Here is a 16,529-nt window from a genome sequence, read left to right on the forward strand (position 1 = left end):
CGAGCAGCCCCGCAGCCTGCGCAGCGGGGCAGGGGGGCAAACCCCTCGCTGGGTACCCCGGGGACGGGCACGTGCCGCGGGATTCGGGCACCTGCAGCCAGAGGGGTGATTCCTCGAAGCAGCCAGGGTGGCCGGAGCAGGAGGGTCCCTCCCTCCCTCCGCACACCCCGCTGCAAAGCCAGGGTGGAGATGGCGGCTGCTCCCTGCTCTGTGTGTGCGGAGCAGCCAGCGGAAACTTTTCCCGGGTCTGTGTTGGAAGATGTCCGCAGGGCAGAAAAGTCATTGGTGCCGAGCCAGGAGCGTGGGCGATTCAAATGCCTCGGGCACAAAGTTTAACCTCTCTCAGCTTGAACTTTATTAGCCACGAAACTCTTGCTGGATCTAACAGAGGGGAAAGCACGAGGGCAATTTGCGTTCTGGCCTGGCCTGGGGTGAGCAGGGTAAATGGATCCACTGGAGCGGGGCAAGGGGTGGCCCTTGGCAAGGACTTCTCTGCTTCGGATGAAGCTCTGCTTCCACGGCGGCATGGCATCTCTGAAACCAGAGAGAGTGGGAGGGTTACATGGCCACAGAGGCCAGTGTGTCCTAGCTCCTCTCCTCCCGAGACAAACCCCCACGCAGGTACTTCCCTGAAGCAGGGGTGCCTTGAAGCATCGCTGCCCGGCACAGGCAGACCCAGGGATCCTGGCTGCCAGCTGGGTGCATCCTCCTGCAACCTACCTGCAGCTACAGGTCTTCCTCATTTCCTTGTCTGTGGAGCAAAAAGCGAGGGGAGACACGTTACACTGGGCGACACGGATGAGACGGGAGTACGAGCCGAGACCCCAGCCCTTTCAGCTGGCAGGACTAGGACAGGGAGGAGAGATGAGGCTGCCTTAAAACCGTGCAATACCTACCTCCTCTTCTTCTTCCCTCCGCAGTGGAACCGCTGGCCTGGGGGCAAGAGGAGTGACTGAGACCTCTCGTGGCTAGACCCTTCCCCCCCTGCCCCGTCTCACCTGTCCCTCTCTGCTCCGGTTTGGCACTCCTGCCCCCGGGCTCGTCCCCTCAGCAGGGACCACCGGGTTTGGCTCCTGCGGGAAGCTCCGAGACCCCTGCCTCCATGCCAGGGCTGGTCTTCTGCATGGTTCCCACCGGTGTGGGGAGACACCGACCCCACGTGCTGCCTCCCAGCCCCCAGTTCAGCCGCGCTGCCCGGCCAGATCCCCCTGCGCCACCCCAGACCCTAAAGCTTCAGCCCCTGGCACTGCCCAGCAAAGCACTAGCCAGCAGAGCCCTCTTGGATGTCTGTCTTTCTCCCTAAGCTGCTCCCACGATTGCAAATGCAGGCAGTTTTTCTTATCTTTCTCACTAAAACCACTGGGATACGTCACTGTGTGCAGCTGCGATGCTGCGGCCGCCCCCGGCCCCGCGGAGCGAGGTGGGCAGTGCCTGTAGGCACGGGCAGGGTGCAGGGTGCCCTGCACGCTCGGCACCGCTCTCTCTGGGAGCTGCCGAGGTCCGAGGGCTCTGGGAAAGCTGGTTTCTCACTCTGGAAATGTCAGAGTTTTCTCTGCTATTTTTAATTAGTGACCTTCCCTCTGAAGCCTTGACGCTGGCAGGGAAACGCTAAATATTTATGCGGTCTCCCTCCCAACTCGCTGTCTGTTGGGAGCTTGCCTAGATGGAAATTTCCCAGGCAGCCCCGGCTGCGGGCGATGCCCACCCCTCGCGTGGTGGGGCCGGGTCAGTGGCCCCCCATCCCAGCACCCGGCCAGTCCCTGGCGCGGGGCGAGGAGGGAGGTGAGCGGAGAAGGGACCACGCGCAGGGGAACAGAGCCGCAGGGGGCGTCCAGCCCACCCAAGGCACTTACTGAGGATGATGAGAAGCCCTACGACAAAAGCCACGATGGCGAAGATGAGCCCCCCGTTGCGGATGGTCTCATAGTCTGGGGAGGAGGAGGAGGAGGAGAGCCGAGCAGGCGTCAGCCCGGCCAGGGGCAGAGCCCGTGGGCAGCCATGTGGGGGGACTGCCCATCCTGCAGCCCCTGGGGTGCACGGGGCACACACTCACCGTAGCTGAACCTGTCCAGGCCCTGCTCGGGCGCTTGCTCTGGAAAAGAGGAGAAACCCAAGTGAGAGCCAGGGCTTGGGCTTGTGGTGGGTGCCTGGACGGGGCGGCGAGGTGGGAAAGATGAAGACCGCCAGCAAGAGGACTCTGACTTCCTTAAGGTCTAGCTGAGCCCGTAACGGATTCCCAAATTCCTGCGTTTGACCCCAGGAAGTTTAAAGTTCACGGTGCCTTCGCAGGATGCATTCACAGGATCCACGGGAGTCTTCGAGCTCCAGGTGAAGCTGCAGACGGGCACCTGGCTCCGTTATTTGCAGCAGCTGGTCGCTATTTGCTAAGGCTGCGCCGCCGGCAGAGCAGCTTTCACAGTGCCCTCGGGAAGTGCTGCTGCCCATCGGACTCGTCAGGGCAGCGATGGCTCTGCTCCCACGGCCAAAGAACCCCTCGGGCTGACACCTCGCACCGGGGTGCGTCCTGGCAGCTCCATACCGACAGGCTCATCTGTCTGACGGCTGCATGTTACTGCTCGAGCCACCTTACCTGACTGCGCGTCCCTCTGCCTGGAGCCGTTTGGAAGGAGGAATCCCCTCGAGAAGCCAAACACCAGCTGGCACCGATGTGCCAGCAGGCTGCAGAGCTCTGGGGATTCATCCCCGCGTCTCCCCCAAATCTTCCACAACCTTCCCCCGTGGAGGCTCCAGCGTGGCAGGAGGGACTGGCCCTGTGCCTCCCACGGGGATGCCCCCCCCAGGGAAGCCCCTTTCGGGTGGCCCGAGCAGGGTGCTGGCTGCAGGTGCCTGCCGCCCGCCCCGCTCCCCGCAACACCCTTACCATCACCCATCGCCTCGGTGTGTCGTCCGGCGGGTGTCTCGCTCTGGGAGCGGGCGCCCGCGGGAAAGCACATTAATTGGGAGACAAACCTCATTAAACATTAACGGCCGCGGTGTAATGTTTATCGCAGTCACGAGGGGAGGCGCAGGGCTCCCGCCCACCCTTGGGAAGGAGGCCCGGGAGGGGAGGGCAGGGTACGCACCCACCGTGCCAGCCGGCGGGGACTGGGCACCCTGGAGCCACCGGTGTCCCTGTCCCAGCTTTCCAAACATGAGGCTAGCTGGGCTTCACCTCCCACGGCGGAAGCGAGCCCGAGGCGGGAGGCAGAGGGATGGGCTCAGGGACGGGCTGCGACTGCCTTTTGCTGGAGAGAAGCGGGCAGCATGCCCTGTCCCTGCAGGTCCCCACAAAAGCCATCTCAGTGCCTCCCGGCCCGGCGTCAAGCCATGTGGGGGGTCCGTGCGGCCCCCCAGCACAGCAATGCCCGCGGTGCATCCCTGCCCGGCTGTGGGTACCAGGACGCTGCGCCCCTGGGGGCTGTGCCGCCAGCCCCGGGTGGCGAGGCCGGCTGCCAGGAGGGCTGTTCACTCCAGTTTGCTCTAATCTGGCGATCAGCAAGCGGCAGTCACGCGCCCGAGCCCATCAGCGCTGCGGTGGCCGGGGGGAGCCGGCCCCAGGGACCTCTCCCCTCGGCATCAGCTCCGGCGCTGCGGGGTGAAGCCAAGCCCTGGGAGGGTGCTGCGTGGGGCCCTCCTGCCGTCACGGAGCCGAGACGGTGCCCAGCATCCCCCTCCGTCGGCGCACCAGTGGCTGTCACACAAGCTCCTGAAAGGCCAGGGGACAAGGGGGCTCTGTGCCCGCATCCCTCGGGGCTGGCCGCTCCCACACTCCCTTCACAGGGTGGCCGGCCATTGTTGAAACTGCTGCTGGCTGCAGAAAAGAGGGCGGCGGGGAGGGGGGAATGGGAGAGCCCGCCGCTGCTAGCACAAAGCCCATCTGTGCTGGCCGGGGGGATGCGCTGCCACTGCTCCCCTCCACCGCGGGACAGCGTGGGAAACCACTCGCCAGCTCGCCCAGCCACCCTCCCCAGCAGAGCCACGGCCCTCGTCCCCATCCCGCAGCCTCTCCCCGAGCCCTGGAAATGCCACGGCCCTTGAGACGACGCAGCCAGGCACCGATAGAAACGATATTTTATTCCTTTCCCCCCCTTTTAGGTCACAGCACGGAACACACCAGTGCTTCACCACAGCAGCACACTCGCCTATTTAAAAGGAAACACAATAGCTCAGTTTATTTTACAACAGTCGGGATTTTGCCATTTCTACACACCACAGGGATTTCTTTGTTTCGTGTTAACACCAAGAGCACACTACAGACACCACGGGCACTCCGACGCGGGACACGCAGAGAGCTGACACCGAGGGGCCGGGCTGCGCGGGGGCTGCTCTGCAGAAGGGGAGCAGAGCTCTCTGCCATGGCCGGGGGGAAGGCAAGGGACGCAGTACCGGAGACACAGTCCCTCTGCCTCACCCAGATGGGACAGAGAGTGCTTCCCAGTCCCGCCAAGGGATGCAAAGCACACAGGGACACAGCCCACGCTGGAGGCAGGGCCACCGCGGTGGGGTAGGCATAGCAGAAACCCCCTCTCCAAACCATCCTGGAGGACAAGAACGTGTGGACGGCGCTCTGACATGTTTCAGTGCAGCCCTAGACATCCCCCACTGCTTTGGCAAGTGCCCACAACTAAGCCGGTGGTCCCCAGCCCCAGCTGAGGGCATGGTTTTTCTTGCCCAGGGGCTTGGGGAAGGGGCCAGACTCACGGGTTTGCCTCCGACCCACCAGCAGACACAAGGTGACGATGGACTCTGGGCTCAGCCCCTCCAGAGCCGTCACGTCACCACTGCAAAGCCCTGTGCATCGCTCACTGCTGCTCCGCGGGGCGAAGGGGCAGGTGGCATCAGGGGGCTGATGACATGTAATCGCCACGGGACGACACGCAGCACTGACGCGGGTGGCCGTGTCCCGGATCCACGGCACAGGGAGCGACGAGGCATCAGGAAGGGCAGGGAGCACCGGGAGGAAACGCCGCTGCCCTTTCCCTGCCCAAGACAAGCAAGGACAGGATCTTTAATTCAGTCCGTGTTTCTCTTTAGCCCTCAGAGACTGTTGAACCTGCCCGCCTCTGTCTGCGGGCCGGCAGAGCGCTGGCGAGGAGCTGGTTTGTGCTGGTTAGCAGGGTCACCGCTGCGCAGCCGCCCTCTTTCACAGTGTCACCGTGCTGGGGGATTTCACGGGCTTCTCGGCCACCACAGCATTTCCTCATGTTTAAAACAGCATCCCGCAGGGACGGCGTGGTTTTAGCCAGGGACACGAAGGGGGCACGCCAAGCAGGCGAGAAAGGGGAGCCCTAAATCCTGCAGGCAGGTGCCACCACCTGGGGCGGTCAAGCTGCGGGATGTCCCCCCTGACTCACCCCCCCCACCGCGGCTGCCTTTGGGCTGGGGGCGCGCAGGAGGATTATTGCTGAAACGGCAACGCGCGGCCCAGAGTCACGCTGGGCAAGCCCCAAGAACGCTCGACTGGTCCCCGAGCCCTGCCCAAAGCCAGCCGGGGTGACCCACGAGCCCCCCACTGCGGGTGCGGGGACGCAGGGGTCCCCCGGGGCTGCAGCAGGCTCTGTGCCGCCCTGCGGGTCCCCTGCCCGGGCTGGGGGGGCAGCGCCTGCCAGTCGTACAGAGCCCGAATCACACGCACAGCACGAGAAAGGTGAAGAGAAAGTCACTATTACAACATCAGCAACGACTAGCCCTAGAGGTAATGATCATCTCACATCAACATTACACACCACTGGAGGCAGAGAGGACGGGAGCGGAGTTTAGTCGGGTTAGTAAACAGAGAACCGGTGCTGAAGTACAGAGGGTAACACAGACACAGCAGCTTCGCGTCTCCTTAGAGGGACCTGCTGCTGCGATTGCAGTTTCCTCGCAGGCCACTGGCATCTGCGGTCCGAGCATCTGTCCCGGGGTCTCTGGGTCTGCGTGGGGAGGAGAGCAGCGAGTCAGGCCGGGAGCAGCGCCGCCGCCTTGCCCTGCGCGGGGCTCGTCCACCAGCAGCACAAATCACGCTCGCCCCAGCACGGGCTCCAGCCGTTCCCCGGCTCCCAACAGCCCGGGAGCTTGGGGCAACTCTGGCTGCAGGCGAGGAGCCCCGGGGAACTCGCACTCAGCTCTCTGGAGGCCCTAAAAATAAAGCCACTTCGGGGTGGAGGAGCACAAGGGAAGGAAACGCAATGCAAGGGAAAATCCGGACAGATGCTTCCTTTTCCTGCTGGGCTGAGTGGGGCTGGCCGAGCATGGGACACCCGGCACCTCGCCAGCACTGCATGTTTCCCTGCCAGTGCTCGCTCCTGCACCGTGCTGGGGATGCAGAGCCGCCCAGTCCCAGCAGACTAGTCTACTGGGAGCCCCGGAGTCGCCCCCCGCATGCAGCCCCGGCCACCCCTCCCTTCCTTCCCAGCACTGAGGCTGTGACAGCCCTGGTGCCACCACTCACGCTGGCCTGGGCCGGTCCGCGGCAGCCCCGGGACTCACCGCATGGCTCTCGTTCAGTTCTCCGCTTTCTGTGCTCCCGTCGCTGCAAAGGGAAGGGCAGAGGGGTTGCAGTGCCTGCCCACAGCTGGATGCTCTGCAGGCAGGCAGGCACAACCCAGAAGCAGCGGCAGAGGACACACAGCATGGGACAGGTGACCTTACCGTTTGAGGTGATCAGGTTCTCAGCCTGAGCCTCCTCGTCCCCCGGAGCTCTGCAAGAAGAGGTGCACGGTGAGAGCGGGTGGGACCTGCACCCACCCCAGGGGTGGGATGCCCCAGAGCGCAGGGACACGCTGAGGAAGGTGCCCTGGGAGCTGTGCCACCCAGGAGGCCCGCAGCAGAGCATCCCTCCACTTTGGGCACCAGGCACCCGAAAGGGATGCCGAGGGACCGCAGCCAGAGAGCCCGGGGAGAGCTGAGCACGGGGCAGAGAGGCTCTCCAAGGCAGATCCTGCCCCACTCACCTGGGCTTCTGGTTGAAACTGCACCTGCAGCTCCTGCCTGCAAGGGGAGAGAAACACCGTGAGCGTGGGCAAAGTGGGAACCGGCCATGGCCTTTCCCGACAGCCACCCCCCGCGCCCAGCACCCGCCCGGTCTCAAACTTACTGAGTATAAGGAGAATGCCGACAGTGAACAGGACCACGGCAAACACCAGCCCTCCGATCCTCAGGCTCTGGTAATCTGGGGGGAAGAGACAGAGCGCCTTGTTCCTGCCGGGCTGAGGGAAGGGGCCAGCCTCTTTTGCTCCCCATCGCACAGGCACACGTGTCCCTGCCTGCACGCCCATGCCCAGCGATGCTCACCATAGTTGAAGGGGTCCTCCTCCTTCTCCTGGGTGGCCACTGGAAATAAGCAGACAAGGGGTGTGAGGTGAGCCCCTGCAGCCCCCCGCTGCCCCTACACCACTCCAGCCCCCTTGGATCAGAGGGGCGGCTGTCCTCTGGGGCCCCACAGCCTTTTCCCGTGCCCCTGCCACCTCCTCTATGCGGAAAACACTTGACACCTACCATCTGCCACCACCACCGGCACCAGCAGGGAGCACAGGAAGATCAGCGCTGCCTCCATGGCTGCTGGGAGAGAGGGGAGAAGCGGGGTCAGCACCTGGGTGGCTGGTGGAGGGCACCGTGACGGGGCTGGGGGGCACAGGAGGGACCACAGACAACGGTGCCCGACTGTGCACAGCCCCTGCAGCCCACACTGGGAGAGGGAGCCAGGCTGGCCATAGCCGCACCCAGCCCGACAGGCACACAGCGGCTCACAGGTGCAAAGGAGGGGAAGGGTCTGAGCAGACAGACAGGCTTTTTGCGGGGTGCTGTGGCATATTTTCGACCACCTCTCCACCGCTGTCTCTGCTCCCGGCACGGTTCTCAGTGCGGTCGCAAGGTTGCACTGCAGGCAACGGGGCCAGCACAAGGGCTGTGATCTCTCCATCAAGGTCAGTACTGTGCCCTTCACCCAGAGCATACTTTAATTTGTCCCAATTAGCATAGCAATTACAGCACATTCCTACAATGAGGCCAGTGGTCCTGGTGGGACCCGACCTGGAAGCTGCACTTGCCCCTCCCAGCTCCCCACGCTCACCTGCGGCAGTGAGACCTTCAATACCCCTCGGTCCCCCCTCGCCCCCAAGCCTCTCCCTGCCCCTTCGCAAGCACCCACACACCGGGGGCACCCTCGGGAGCACGGCCCCGTCTCAAGGTCTCAGCCTGGGCGTAACAACGGGCTGTGACGCTCCCTGCCAGCTCGGGGCTGCACACCTCTGTGCCCCGAGCTGCTGCTGCACCCATCTGGGATGGGCACCCTCGGGACCAGCCAACACCAGGCACCGCCACTCTGCAAAGGGAGAGCCCTGCCAGCACACACGCTACCTATTAACTGGCCCCGAGCACAGCGGGGCCGACACGAGCATCCTTTCTCCTCCTCCCAAGGGGCCAGGTTGCCCTCCGTCCTGACAGCTGGCCCAGGGCACTGCGGACCCAGCCGTCCCTTCCCAGCGGGTGGCTGCGTGCGGGGGACACACCTCTTGCCAGGAGGAGAGGGCTTGGCAGACGCGTCTCCGTCGAGGGAGCGAGCCGGGGGGCTGGGGAGCACAGAGGCAGGGTGGACGCTGCCTCCCCGGCCGCCCGCCCGCCGGGCTCGGCTGGTTTGTGCTCGGCGGCTGCCAGGCAGTCACTACGCAGCCCGATGACAGGGCTGGGTGGCCATACATGGTGCGGGAGCGCGAGGAGGGCTCGCTGCTGGCGCAGGAGAGGAAGGGGGAGGTTATCGCACGCCCTGCACAGCACTGATAGCACCGAGTGCTACAGAGCTGCTGCAGCTGCTGCGCTGGATTAGTGCCGATAAGAAAGGGGCCCTCGACAGAGCAGGAATTCAGCTAGCGGATGGATGCAGATCCCCAGCGTGCTGCTCTTCAGCCCCTCCAGAGCCTGACCTGATTTGGATGCGACCTCAATCCCAGCCCACCCCGCCTGCCAGCCACGGGGACAGGCAGCTCGGCTGCCCCGGCCCGGCTCCTCGGGGCACCGCGGTCCCCCAGATCCCGCTGCGGCTCCTCGTCCCAGCTTGTGCTGTGGAGGTGCCCAGGGAAGGCTCATCAGTGCCCACCAGCCTGCCCGAGCTGGCCCCAGCGGCATTTCGCCCCACGGCTGCTCCCGGTGCTGCCGTCAGGAGCCAGCTCCCATTGCGCCTGCGGAGGGATGGAGCCTCCAGCACCTGCTAACGTGGGGAGCACGTTTCCAGAACCCGACGCATTCATCAGGACAAGTTGCCTCCCATGATAATCCACGTCCTTCCCTCCCCTTCCACGTCTTGTCATTTTGAAGTAAACGTGTTTTATCTGAACGCTGGAGGGTTTAATTTCCCTCGCCTGCAGCTGCCGCTGCCATTGTGCGGCGCGGGGCTGCGCTGCCACACCGCGCTGGAGCGTGCCGCTGGCTCCCTGTGCCCAGACAAGCCCTCCCGTTTGCTGAGGCACGTAATTCTGGATAATTACCAGGTCTTAGAAACATGTACAAAGAACCCAACAGCTGGTGATACAGTAACTTCTAGCTGAGCATTTTCCCCGCGTCCTTTATCTCATGTCCTTTATCTCCTTACTGCCGAGGCTGCCAGCGCAAAATCAGTGTCATTACCCGATACGAGGGTGTTGTACGTGCACAAGGAGATGCAATACAGCACATGCCGTTGCTAGATGAACAGTATTAATTGGCTCTTATGGTGCATTAATGATGCCTTGATTTTTTGAAGAAGCCATTAATCAGATTTTTACTGTTTATTTTGCTGCTATTTGACTACTATTGTAGCAGCAGCTCAGCGACATCCCCCGGAGCACACACTCGGGAATCTTGCATTATTCACAACCGTCCCATTCCTGCCCTGAGCCCCAACACCCCAGCCAAGGTGCATGGGACCCTGTCCCTGCGGCTGAGCTTTGCTGTGAGTGCAGGGGGGCCGCCTGGGTGCCCTCGCCCCCCGCACACTCCCCTCCCACAGCCCTGCAGCTCCTGCAGGCACCAGCTCTCACCCTGAGTCACCCCTCACGTGCGAATCACCTCCCCATCGCACCGTTTCTATTTTGGGGTGCTCCCGTTGGCACCCGGGAAGGTGTTTTACAGCACGGGCAGCCCTGCCTGCCGCGGCACGGGGGTCTGACAGGCAGGTCCCGGAGCAGCTCGGAAACCAGAGGAGCCCCGTGGCTGGCTGCCTGGGCGTGCTTCGCCAGCACGAACAGAAGGAACATGCCCCAGCGCAGGCTTCGCTCCCCGCTCTCCGCAGCTGCCCAGCGCTGGGGCCCCGCTCAGCCCCAGACCGTGTTTCCAGTCCCCCGCTCAGCTCTTGGCTCCTCGCGCTTCATGCGGCAGAGCTCACTTTTGTTGCCAAGCACACAACACACATATGTTCTTTGTTTTTCTAACTCAGTTCCCAAAATTCGCAGGCTTCCGTGCGCTACGACTTCTCTCCGTGCGAGTTAACCACCAGGATTGGCGGGGTCCCTGCTAGGAAAACAAACACAGCGTTCCAGAGCGCAAACGAGCCCACTTCTCCTCCAAGGAAGCATATGCTTCGCGAAGCTCCACAGGTTTTTGTTTTTTTTTTTTGTGTTGTTTCATGCTGGCCCACCCACTTTTCCGCAGAGCTGAAATAAAAACGGGAAGAGCAAACGTGGCAAGGGCTTTGCTGTTTTCCTCGCTTGCGCCTTCAGCCCACAGTGTCCGAGGCAGGAAGGCGCTGCTCCCTGCCCTCCCTCCAGGCTGAATCCAGCTCTGCCTTCACACAAAGGCAGCGGAAAAAACAACAGCTGCCCCACGAGCGACGGAGCCCCGAGCCCAGCCTGCTCCTCACCCACACTGCGCCGTTTTCGCCGCTTTCTCCCCATTATTAGTGACACAAAGCTTGCAGTCACCAAACCCAGCGGCCACACACCCGTACAGCTCAGGGGGAACGGGCAGCGCCAAGCACTTCGCATGCGAATCGAATCAAAACATGTTTTTTTCCTGTTAGAACTGCAAGATCTGCCTTAATAGGGAGAGCGGCAGAGTGGCACAGGAAGCGGGGCGGCGGTGCCCGGAGCTCTCCTTCCCTCTCACCTCAAACCAATCTGCGGTTTTAAGATACTCTACACCGAAGATATTTATATACCAAATATTTACCCCTCTGTCCCCATCTGCGTGACTGAGCGAGAGCTGTTCGGGGGTTACCTGTGCTCTCCCCGAACCCCTCTCTGGTAGGATGGGGACGAGCCCAGGCTGAGGGACTGACCCTGCACCACCACAGAGGTGGCCAGGGCTGGACCTGCCCCGTGGTGAGGGTTTGCAGGTGGTGCCCACAGAGCCACCCTTGTCCTCAGACGCTGGCAGGACCCAGACGCTCAGGGATGCCCTCCCTGCCCTGGGGAAGCATTGCCCCGGGGTGCCCTGCTTGGCCCTGGGGCCGGAGGAGCCAGCGCAGCCTGGCCCCTGGGGCCACCAGCCGTGGCTAGCAGCCCCAGGAGCAGTGCCTGGCTGGGGCTCGGTCCCATCCTGCCCAGCACAGCCACTGGCAGCACCAGGGCCACCCTCGCCACGCTGGGCTTGGGGCAGCCAGAGCTGGTAGCCACCCGCAGCCACGCAGCTGACAGGCACCGGAGCCGGCCGAGTGACTCACTGCCCTGCTGCCTTCCTGCCGCGCTCGTGGCCAACACGCCTCGCCCCGTGCAAGGCACAGTCACCGCCCTCCCCCAGCCTCCCGCTTCTGGATAATCCCTCCTTGCAATCCTGCGTGTCCCTGGGTTAGCGTGCGTGCGAGACAGAGGAGCGAGGGGAAATCCGGACAGACAGACCCAGTCTCTCCTGCCCACCAATTAGCTCTCCGTAGCATGACAAATCATGCCAGAGCAAGGCAGGTAAATTTGTAACGGCACTGAATCTTGAAGTCCCCTTTTCCTTTTCATTGTTTTGCATAGATCAGCCCTGTCAAGTCTCAGCCATCACAGCCTAACGCTGGGCAGCCTCCTCCTTCCGTCAGGAGTCCTCAGGGCATCTCCCGAAGATCAGACCTAGTTAAAATCTCCACTTTCTGTGCAAAGCCCCCAAGACCGTGACAGCAGTGCTCAGTTGCCTGGAGCATTTAAGAGTGTGCATGTGTGAATGGACATTTCCAGCTATGCATAGATGGGCTCTTCTGCCATTTCACGTCAGCATCAATCTGGCTATTAACGCGCCTGTTGTTGCACCTCGTGCTCCTAAATGAGAGAGGAGAGATTTCCAGCCCTCGCCATTCTGATGTGGACAGCACTTCCCAAATTTGGTGCCGACTGAAAGTCTGCCCGGACAGAAGACCAAGTTTGGGGTACCTCCCCAAACCAGAGGATATCCCAAGGAAACCCTCTCCAGGAGCCGCAGGAACCCGAGCTTCAGCCCTGGACGAGACTCTCACACGGACCCCCACGGACCAGCCCTGACCAGGTCGATGCTTGCAGGAACACGTGGTCACAGGGAATTGCTGAACACGGCTAAGCAAGGCTCTGAGCGCACCCCGTGCTGCCTCCCTCACCCATACCCCTGCACTCAACTTGCCTCCTGCAAGGCTTCTTCCAGCCCTGGGTGACCAGCCCCAAAACATCAAGGAGCCTCAGACAAAGCTGCCCAGCCACATCTGGCTCACCGGCAGTCCCCGGCCCACCCCTGACAATACACGTTTCCCCAAACAAGAAGCAGCAGGCATGAAAAAACGGAGGCTTGCCCTTCACTGGAGGCAGACCTCCGAGCTAATGGCCACCCAGCAGCACTGGCATTGGGAGAGCCGACAGGGAACCCAGCACTCGGCACCGGGGAAGCAGTAAACACCACCACCACCTCCTCCCGTCGGCACTCTGCTGCTCCTGAGCTCCCTTCGTTTGCTTAACAGATAACCGGGTGCTGTAAACCTAAGCCCTGCACCTGCTCAAGCCGTCCTGTCCTCCCTCCACACCCAGCCCTCGCCACACCCCAGCCAAAGCCCGGGCTCCGCGTGCTGAGCGGGGCACGGCCGGGCGTCAGCACCACGGGAATACAACAGGCAGTCAAAAAGCAGAGGTTACCTGGCAGGTCCCGCTGGCGAGAGAAATCCGGAGCAGCAGCAAGCACTGAATAGAAGCTGTTTCAAGCTGCCGTGTGTCCCAGGGTGCCACAATACTGCCAGGCACAGCAGAGCATCAAAGAGCGGACATTTTCTCCAGTCGCTCCTTTGCTGTTGCCGTCAGTCACGACCACCACCAATCGCAAGGCAAACAGGAGTCCCCACCAGGCACGGCCCTTGTCCCTGCCAGCACCGCTGTGGCTGCACGTGGTGAGCGGGGACAGCCACAGCCCCCTCAGCAGGATGCCCCATGCCGCCTGGGGCGAGCAGTGCCTTCTCCGTGCTCGGGAGGTGCGGTGACATGACGGCCATGGAGCTCGGTGGCCTCTTTCTTTACACTTTGGAAAGACACAAACAGCCCGAAAGGCAAACATGGGGGAACAACCAGGCACAAAGCTGCCAGTTCGCTGCACTGGGGAGTCGTCCTCAACACCAAAGTCTAAACTCACGGCAAAACCGCGACTCTCCGCGGTGTATTACCCAAACGGTTAAGTTTCAAGGAGACAGCTAAAATTCCAAGATGAGGGTGAAACACAAGTGTCACAAGAAGGTGTAGCCAGCCCCACACCTCACAGGCACAGGGGACTCTCCGGCAGCTCTAACAGGTGGCCTGGCTCCGCAGCCACTGCCCTCTACGCTGGCAGCTTTCCCTCGCGCACTCCCCATCACTCCATCTCAGAACCACGCTCCTGCCGCATGTGGGCAGGGGCTCTCTGGGCTCATCTTCATTCCAAAGTGGGAGCGAAAGCACCCCAGGGGGGCTAAAAATCCCAACAGGACCCAAGAGCACCTCAGAGCACTGCGGGCTTGCTGGAATGGGTGCAGGGGACCGCTTCAAGTCCTAATCCACAGGCAGCTTTTCCCGAGAGGCTGCTCTTTCATGCTGCAAAGCTTATTCACATCCACATGAACCACCTGTCACTTTCCCTCCCACAGAAATATTCCTGCAAGATCCGAGTTCCACCACATGGACTCTGATATCTGTTTCTTCAGGAAGCATTAATTACACACCCTGAGAGACACGCTCTTCCTTTCCTCTGGTACGCCTTCCCGGGATAAAGCACTTCACTGTTTATGTATCGCTACGGCGTTACTAAAATATTTAACAACAGAAGCCAGAGCGCTGCCAAACACTCGGAGAGGAGGATTACCTCCCTCTTCCCGGAGCTCCCCGCGCACCACGGAGCCCAGCCAGCCCGGGGCAACCCGGGGGAGGCAGGGCGTGCCCGGGGTCTACCCGCGGTGGGGACGGCTGGTCCGCCGGGGCACCCTTCCCAGCACGGGGGGCCGGTAACCAGGCAACGGTGGGATGAGGGAAACCACGGTACCCGGGCGTTGCCATGGCAGCCGCCAGGACCGGGGATGCGGGCGGCCCGAGGCGCAAGGCGGCGTCCCGGGGCACCGATCCGGCCCGGGGTGCAGGGCGGGGCGTGCCGTGCCCCGGCGGCTTCCCCGATAGAACGGGGCCGCGGCGCGGCGATGCCCCGAGCCCCGCTACGCGGAGCCCCGAGCCGAGCGCCCCCGAGCCGGGCGGGACACGCCGCCGCGCCCTCCCCGGCCCCGCCGGAGGCGCCCCGTCGGCCGGACCCACCTGAGCTCTCGGGCCGGAGCGGAGCGGAGCGGAGCGGTGCGGGCTGTCGGTCCCCGCTGCGCCGGGCGGCGGCGGGGGGTCGCGGAGCGGCGCGGTGTGTGCGCGGAGCGGGGCTGCTGCACAAAGGGGAGCGGGGCGGGCCGGGCCGGGCGGGGCGGGGGCGGCGCCTGCCGCCGGCGGGGGGGCGGCGGGAGAGCCCGGGGGAGCGGGGGGGGGCGAGGGGCGAGCGGAGCTGGGGCGGAGAGTGGCGGCCGGGAGCGGCACACAAAGGGCCGGGGGCTCCCCGCCGCCCCCCCGGACGTGCTTGGCCCCCTTTGCACAGCTGCAATTGGGGTCGGGGCGTGTGCGCTTCCTGGGCGGGGGGGGGCGAGGCGAGGTTTGATGGGCATCAGCTGCTCCGAGATCACACAGTCACAGAAGGGTTGGGGTCGGAAGGGACGTTCGGAGGCCAAAGTAGCGAGAGGACGGGGGGGAATGGCTTCAAACTGGAAGAGGGGACGTTTAGGTTAGATCTCAGAGTGAAATTTTTCACTCTGAGGGCGGTGAGCCCCTGGCCCAGGTTGCCCAGAGCAGCTGTGGCTGCCCCATCCCTGGAGGGGTTCAAGGCCAGGTTGGACGGGGCTTGGAGCAACCCGATCTAGTGGAAGGTGTCCCTGCCCAGGGCAGGGGGTGGCACTGGGTGGGCTTTGAGGTCCATTCCAACCTAAACCATTCTATGATCACCTCGTCCAACCCCCTGCCAAAGCAGGGTCACCCGGAGCAGGTTGGACAGGAACACATCCAGGCAGGTTTGGAATGCCTCCGGAGGAGAGTCCACCACCTCTCTGGGCAGCCTGTGACAGGGCTCTGGCACCCTCAAAGGAAATAAGTTTTTCCTCGTCTTCAGCCACAATTCCCTGTGTTCCAGTTTGCGCCCGTTGCCCCTTGTCCTGTCACTGGACACCACCAGAAAGAGTCTGGCCCCATGCTCTTGTCCCCTAGCCTCTAGCTATTTATGAGCATTGATGAGATCACGCAGCAAGTCCTGCTGCATGCAGGCTGCAGGTTCACACCAGGCTCTAAAACATCCTTCCCGCACCAGAGAGCCGGCGTGGACTCTGCCCCGCGCTGCGTGCCTGGTGCGGAGGTAGTGAAGGAAACAGCGAGCGAGGAACAGGCTGCTGGAGCTCCTCTGGGGCTAACAGAAAATCTACACAGATAAATGGGTAAACACGGTGCCAGAGGCTTTTCTCTCTTGCTCGCCGCCTCCCAAGAGCGGGATGGCGTAGCTGGAAAGGGGATGCCACGCTGCCAGGCCAGATGGCCCAGTTCACAGGGTGTTAGTCACGTTGCCAGGTCAGATCTCAAGGGCCAGCCTGGTCGGGCCAGCTGGGAGGGGACAGCAGGGACACTTCCAGCTCAGCAGTAGTAGTATCTGGTTTGGTTTCAGGGGCGCTCAGGACCTGCTACCTGCATTGACTCCCCCCAGTCCACCAGCATTTAGCAGCCGCAGAGAAACAGCCCCCTTGGGTTTTACCCAGATCAGGTCAGAAACCACCACATACTTCAGAGAGCCAGGGCAAAATGGTGCCTAAGAGAAGGAGAAGGGCTGCACCCACCGCTGCTGTCAGCAAACGCCCTGCCAGAGAGCTTTGTGGCAACCAACCAGTTTATTCCCATTGCACAGCTGGGCGCGTTGGGAGGAGCAAGATCCGGGAGGGAGATATGTGTTTAATACAGCACGGCCCGGCCCCTGGAGGGAACGCCTGTGCCCAGGCGAGCTGCTCGTGGCTGGGAACAGCCTGGTCGCAGCCACAGCAGGGAGGGAAGCTTCGGTCCTGACCGTGCCTGGAGCCACCGAGGTGCCCGCGGCTCGGGCCAGGGCCACCACCC

At 62.9% G+C, this 16,529-nt stretch overlaps 2 protein-coding genes across 8 annotated transcripts; both read right to left on the reverse strand.

Annotated features, from left to right (window-relative positions):
* Window positions 1-331: 331 nt before the first annotated feature.
* Window positions 332-2,990, reverse strand: FXYD2 (FXYD domain containing ion transport regulator 2). The gene is made up of 6 exons (XM_063355299.1): window positions 2,882-2,990; window positions 2,054-2,092; window positions 1,854-1,928; window positions 897-933; window positions 721-751; window positions 332-534 (listed from the first exon to the last, which is right to left on the reverse strand). Exons 1-5 carry the CDS (start codon window positions 2,973-2,975, stop codon window positions 727-729), a joined length of 270 nt encoding a protein of 89 aa, XP_063211369.1. The 5' UTR covers window positions 2,976-2,990; the 3' UTR covers window positions 332-534; window positions 721-726.
* Window positions 2,991-5,643: 2,653 nt separating this feature from the next.
* Window positions 5,644-14,802, reverse strand: FXYD6 (FXYD domain containing ion transport regulator 6). 7 transcript variants are annotated; one of them, XM_063355291.1, is made up of 8 exons: window positions 14,658-14,802; window positions 7,480-7,539; window positions 7,276-7,314; window positions 7,079-7,153; window positions 6,936-6,972; window positions 6,634-6,683; window positions 6,472-6,514; window positions 5,644-5,915 (listed from the first exon to the last, which is right to left on the reverse strand). In XM_063355291.1, the coding sequence occupies exons 2-7, from the start codon at window positions 7,535-7,537 to the stop codon at window positions 6,486-6,488; spliced, it is 288 nt and encodes a 95-aa protein (XP_063211361.1). In that variant the 5' UTR covers window positions 7,538-7,539; window positions 14,658-14,802; the 3' UTR covers window positions 5,644-5,915; window positions 6,472-6,485. The 7 variants fall into 7 exon arrangements, with proteins under 7 accessions (XP_063211361.1, XP_063211362.1, XP_063211365.1 ...); XM_063355292.1 differs by having other exon boundaries at window positions 7,480-7,542; window positions 14,658-14,797; XM_063355295.1 differs by lacking the exon at window positions 14,658-14,802 and adding an exon at window positions 13,029-13,212 and having other exon boundaries at window positions 7,480-7,542.
* Window positions 14,803-16,529: the final 1,727 nt, after the last annotated feature.

Source organism: Chroicocephalus ridibundus, chromosome 18 (genome assembly GCF_963924245.1).
Source record: "Chroicocephalus ridibundus chromosome 18, bChrRid1.1, whole genome shotgun sequence".
In the NCBI taxonomy this organism is placed as follows: Eukaryota; Metazoa; Chordata; class Aves; order Charadriiformes; family Laridae; genus Chroicocephalus; species Chroicocephalus ridibundus.

Coding starts and splice junctions, on each gene's coding strand:
- FXYD6 (XM_063355291.1), bottom strand. CDS start 7,537: ATGGAGGCAGCGCTGATCTTCCTGTGCTCCCTGCTGGTGCCGGTGGTG. Junction 7,315..7,479: donor GCCGGTGGTGGTGGCAGATG/GTAGGTGTCAAG, acceptor GCTTATTTCCAG/TGGCCACCCAGGAGAAGGAG. Junction 7,154..7,275: donor GGAGGACCCCTTCAACTATG/GTGAGCATCGCT, acceptor TCTTCCCCCCAG/ATTACCAGAGCCTGAGGATC.
- FXYD2 (XM_063355299.1), bottom strand. CDS start 2,975: ATGAGGTTTGTCTCCCAATTAATGTGCTTTCCCGCGGGCGCCCGCTCC. Junction 1,929..2,053: donor CCTGGACAGGTTCAGCTACG/GTGAGTGTGTGC, acceptor CCTCCTCCCCAG/ACTATGAGACCATCCGCAAC. Junction 752..896: donor GGAGGGAAGAAGAAGAGGAG/GTAGGTATTGCA, acceptor TTTGCTCCACAG/ACAAGGAAATGAGGAAGACC.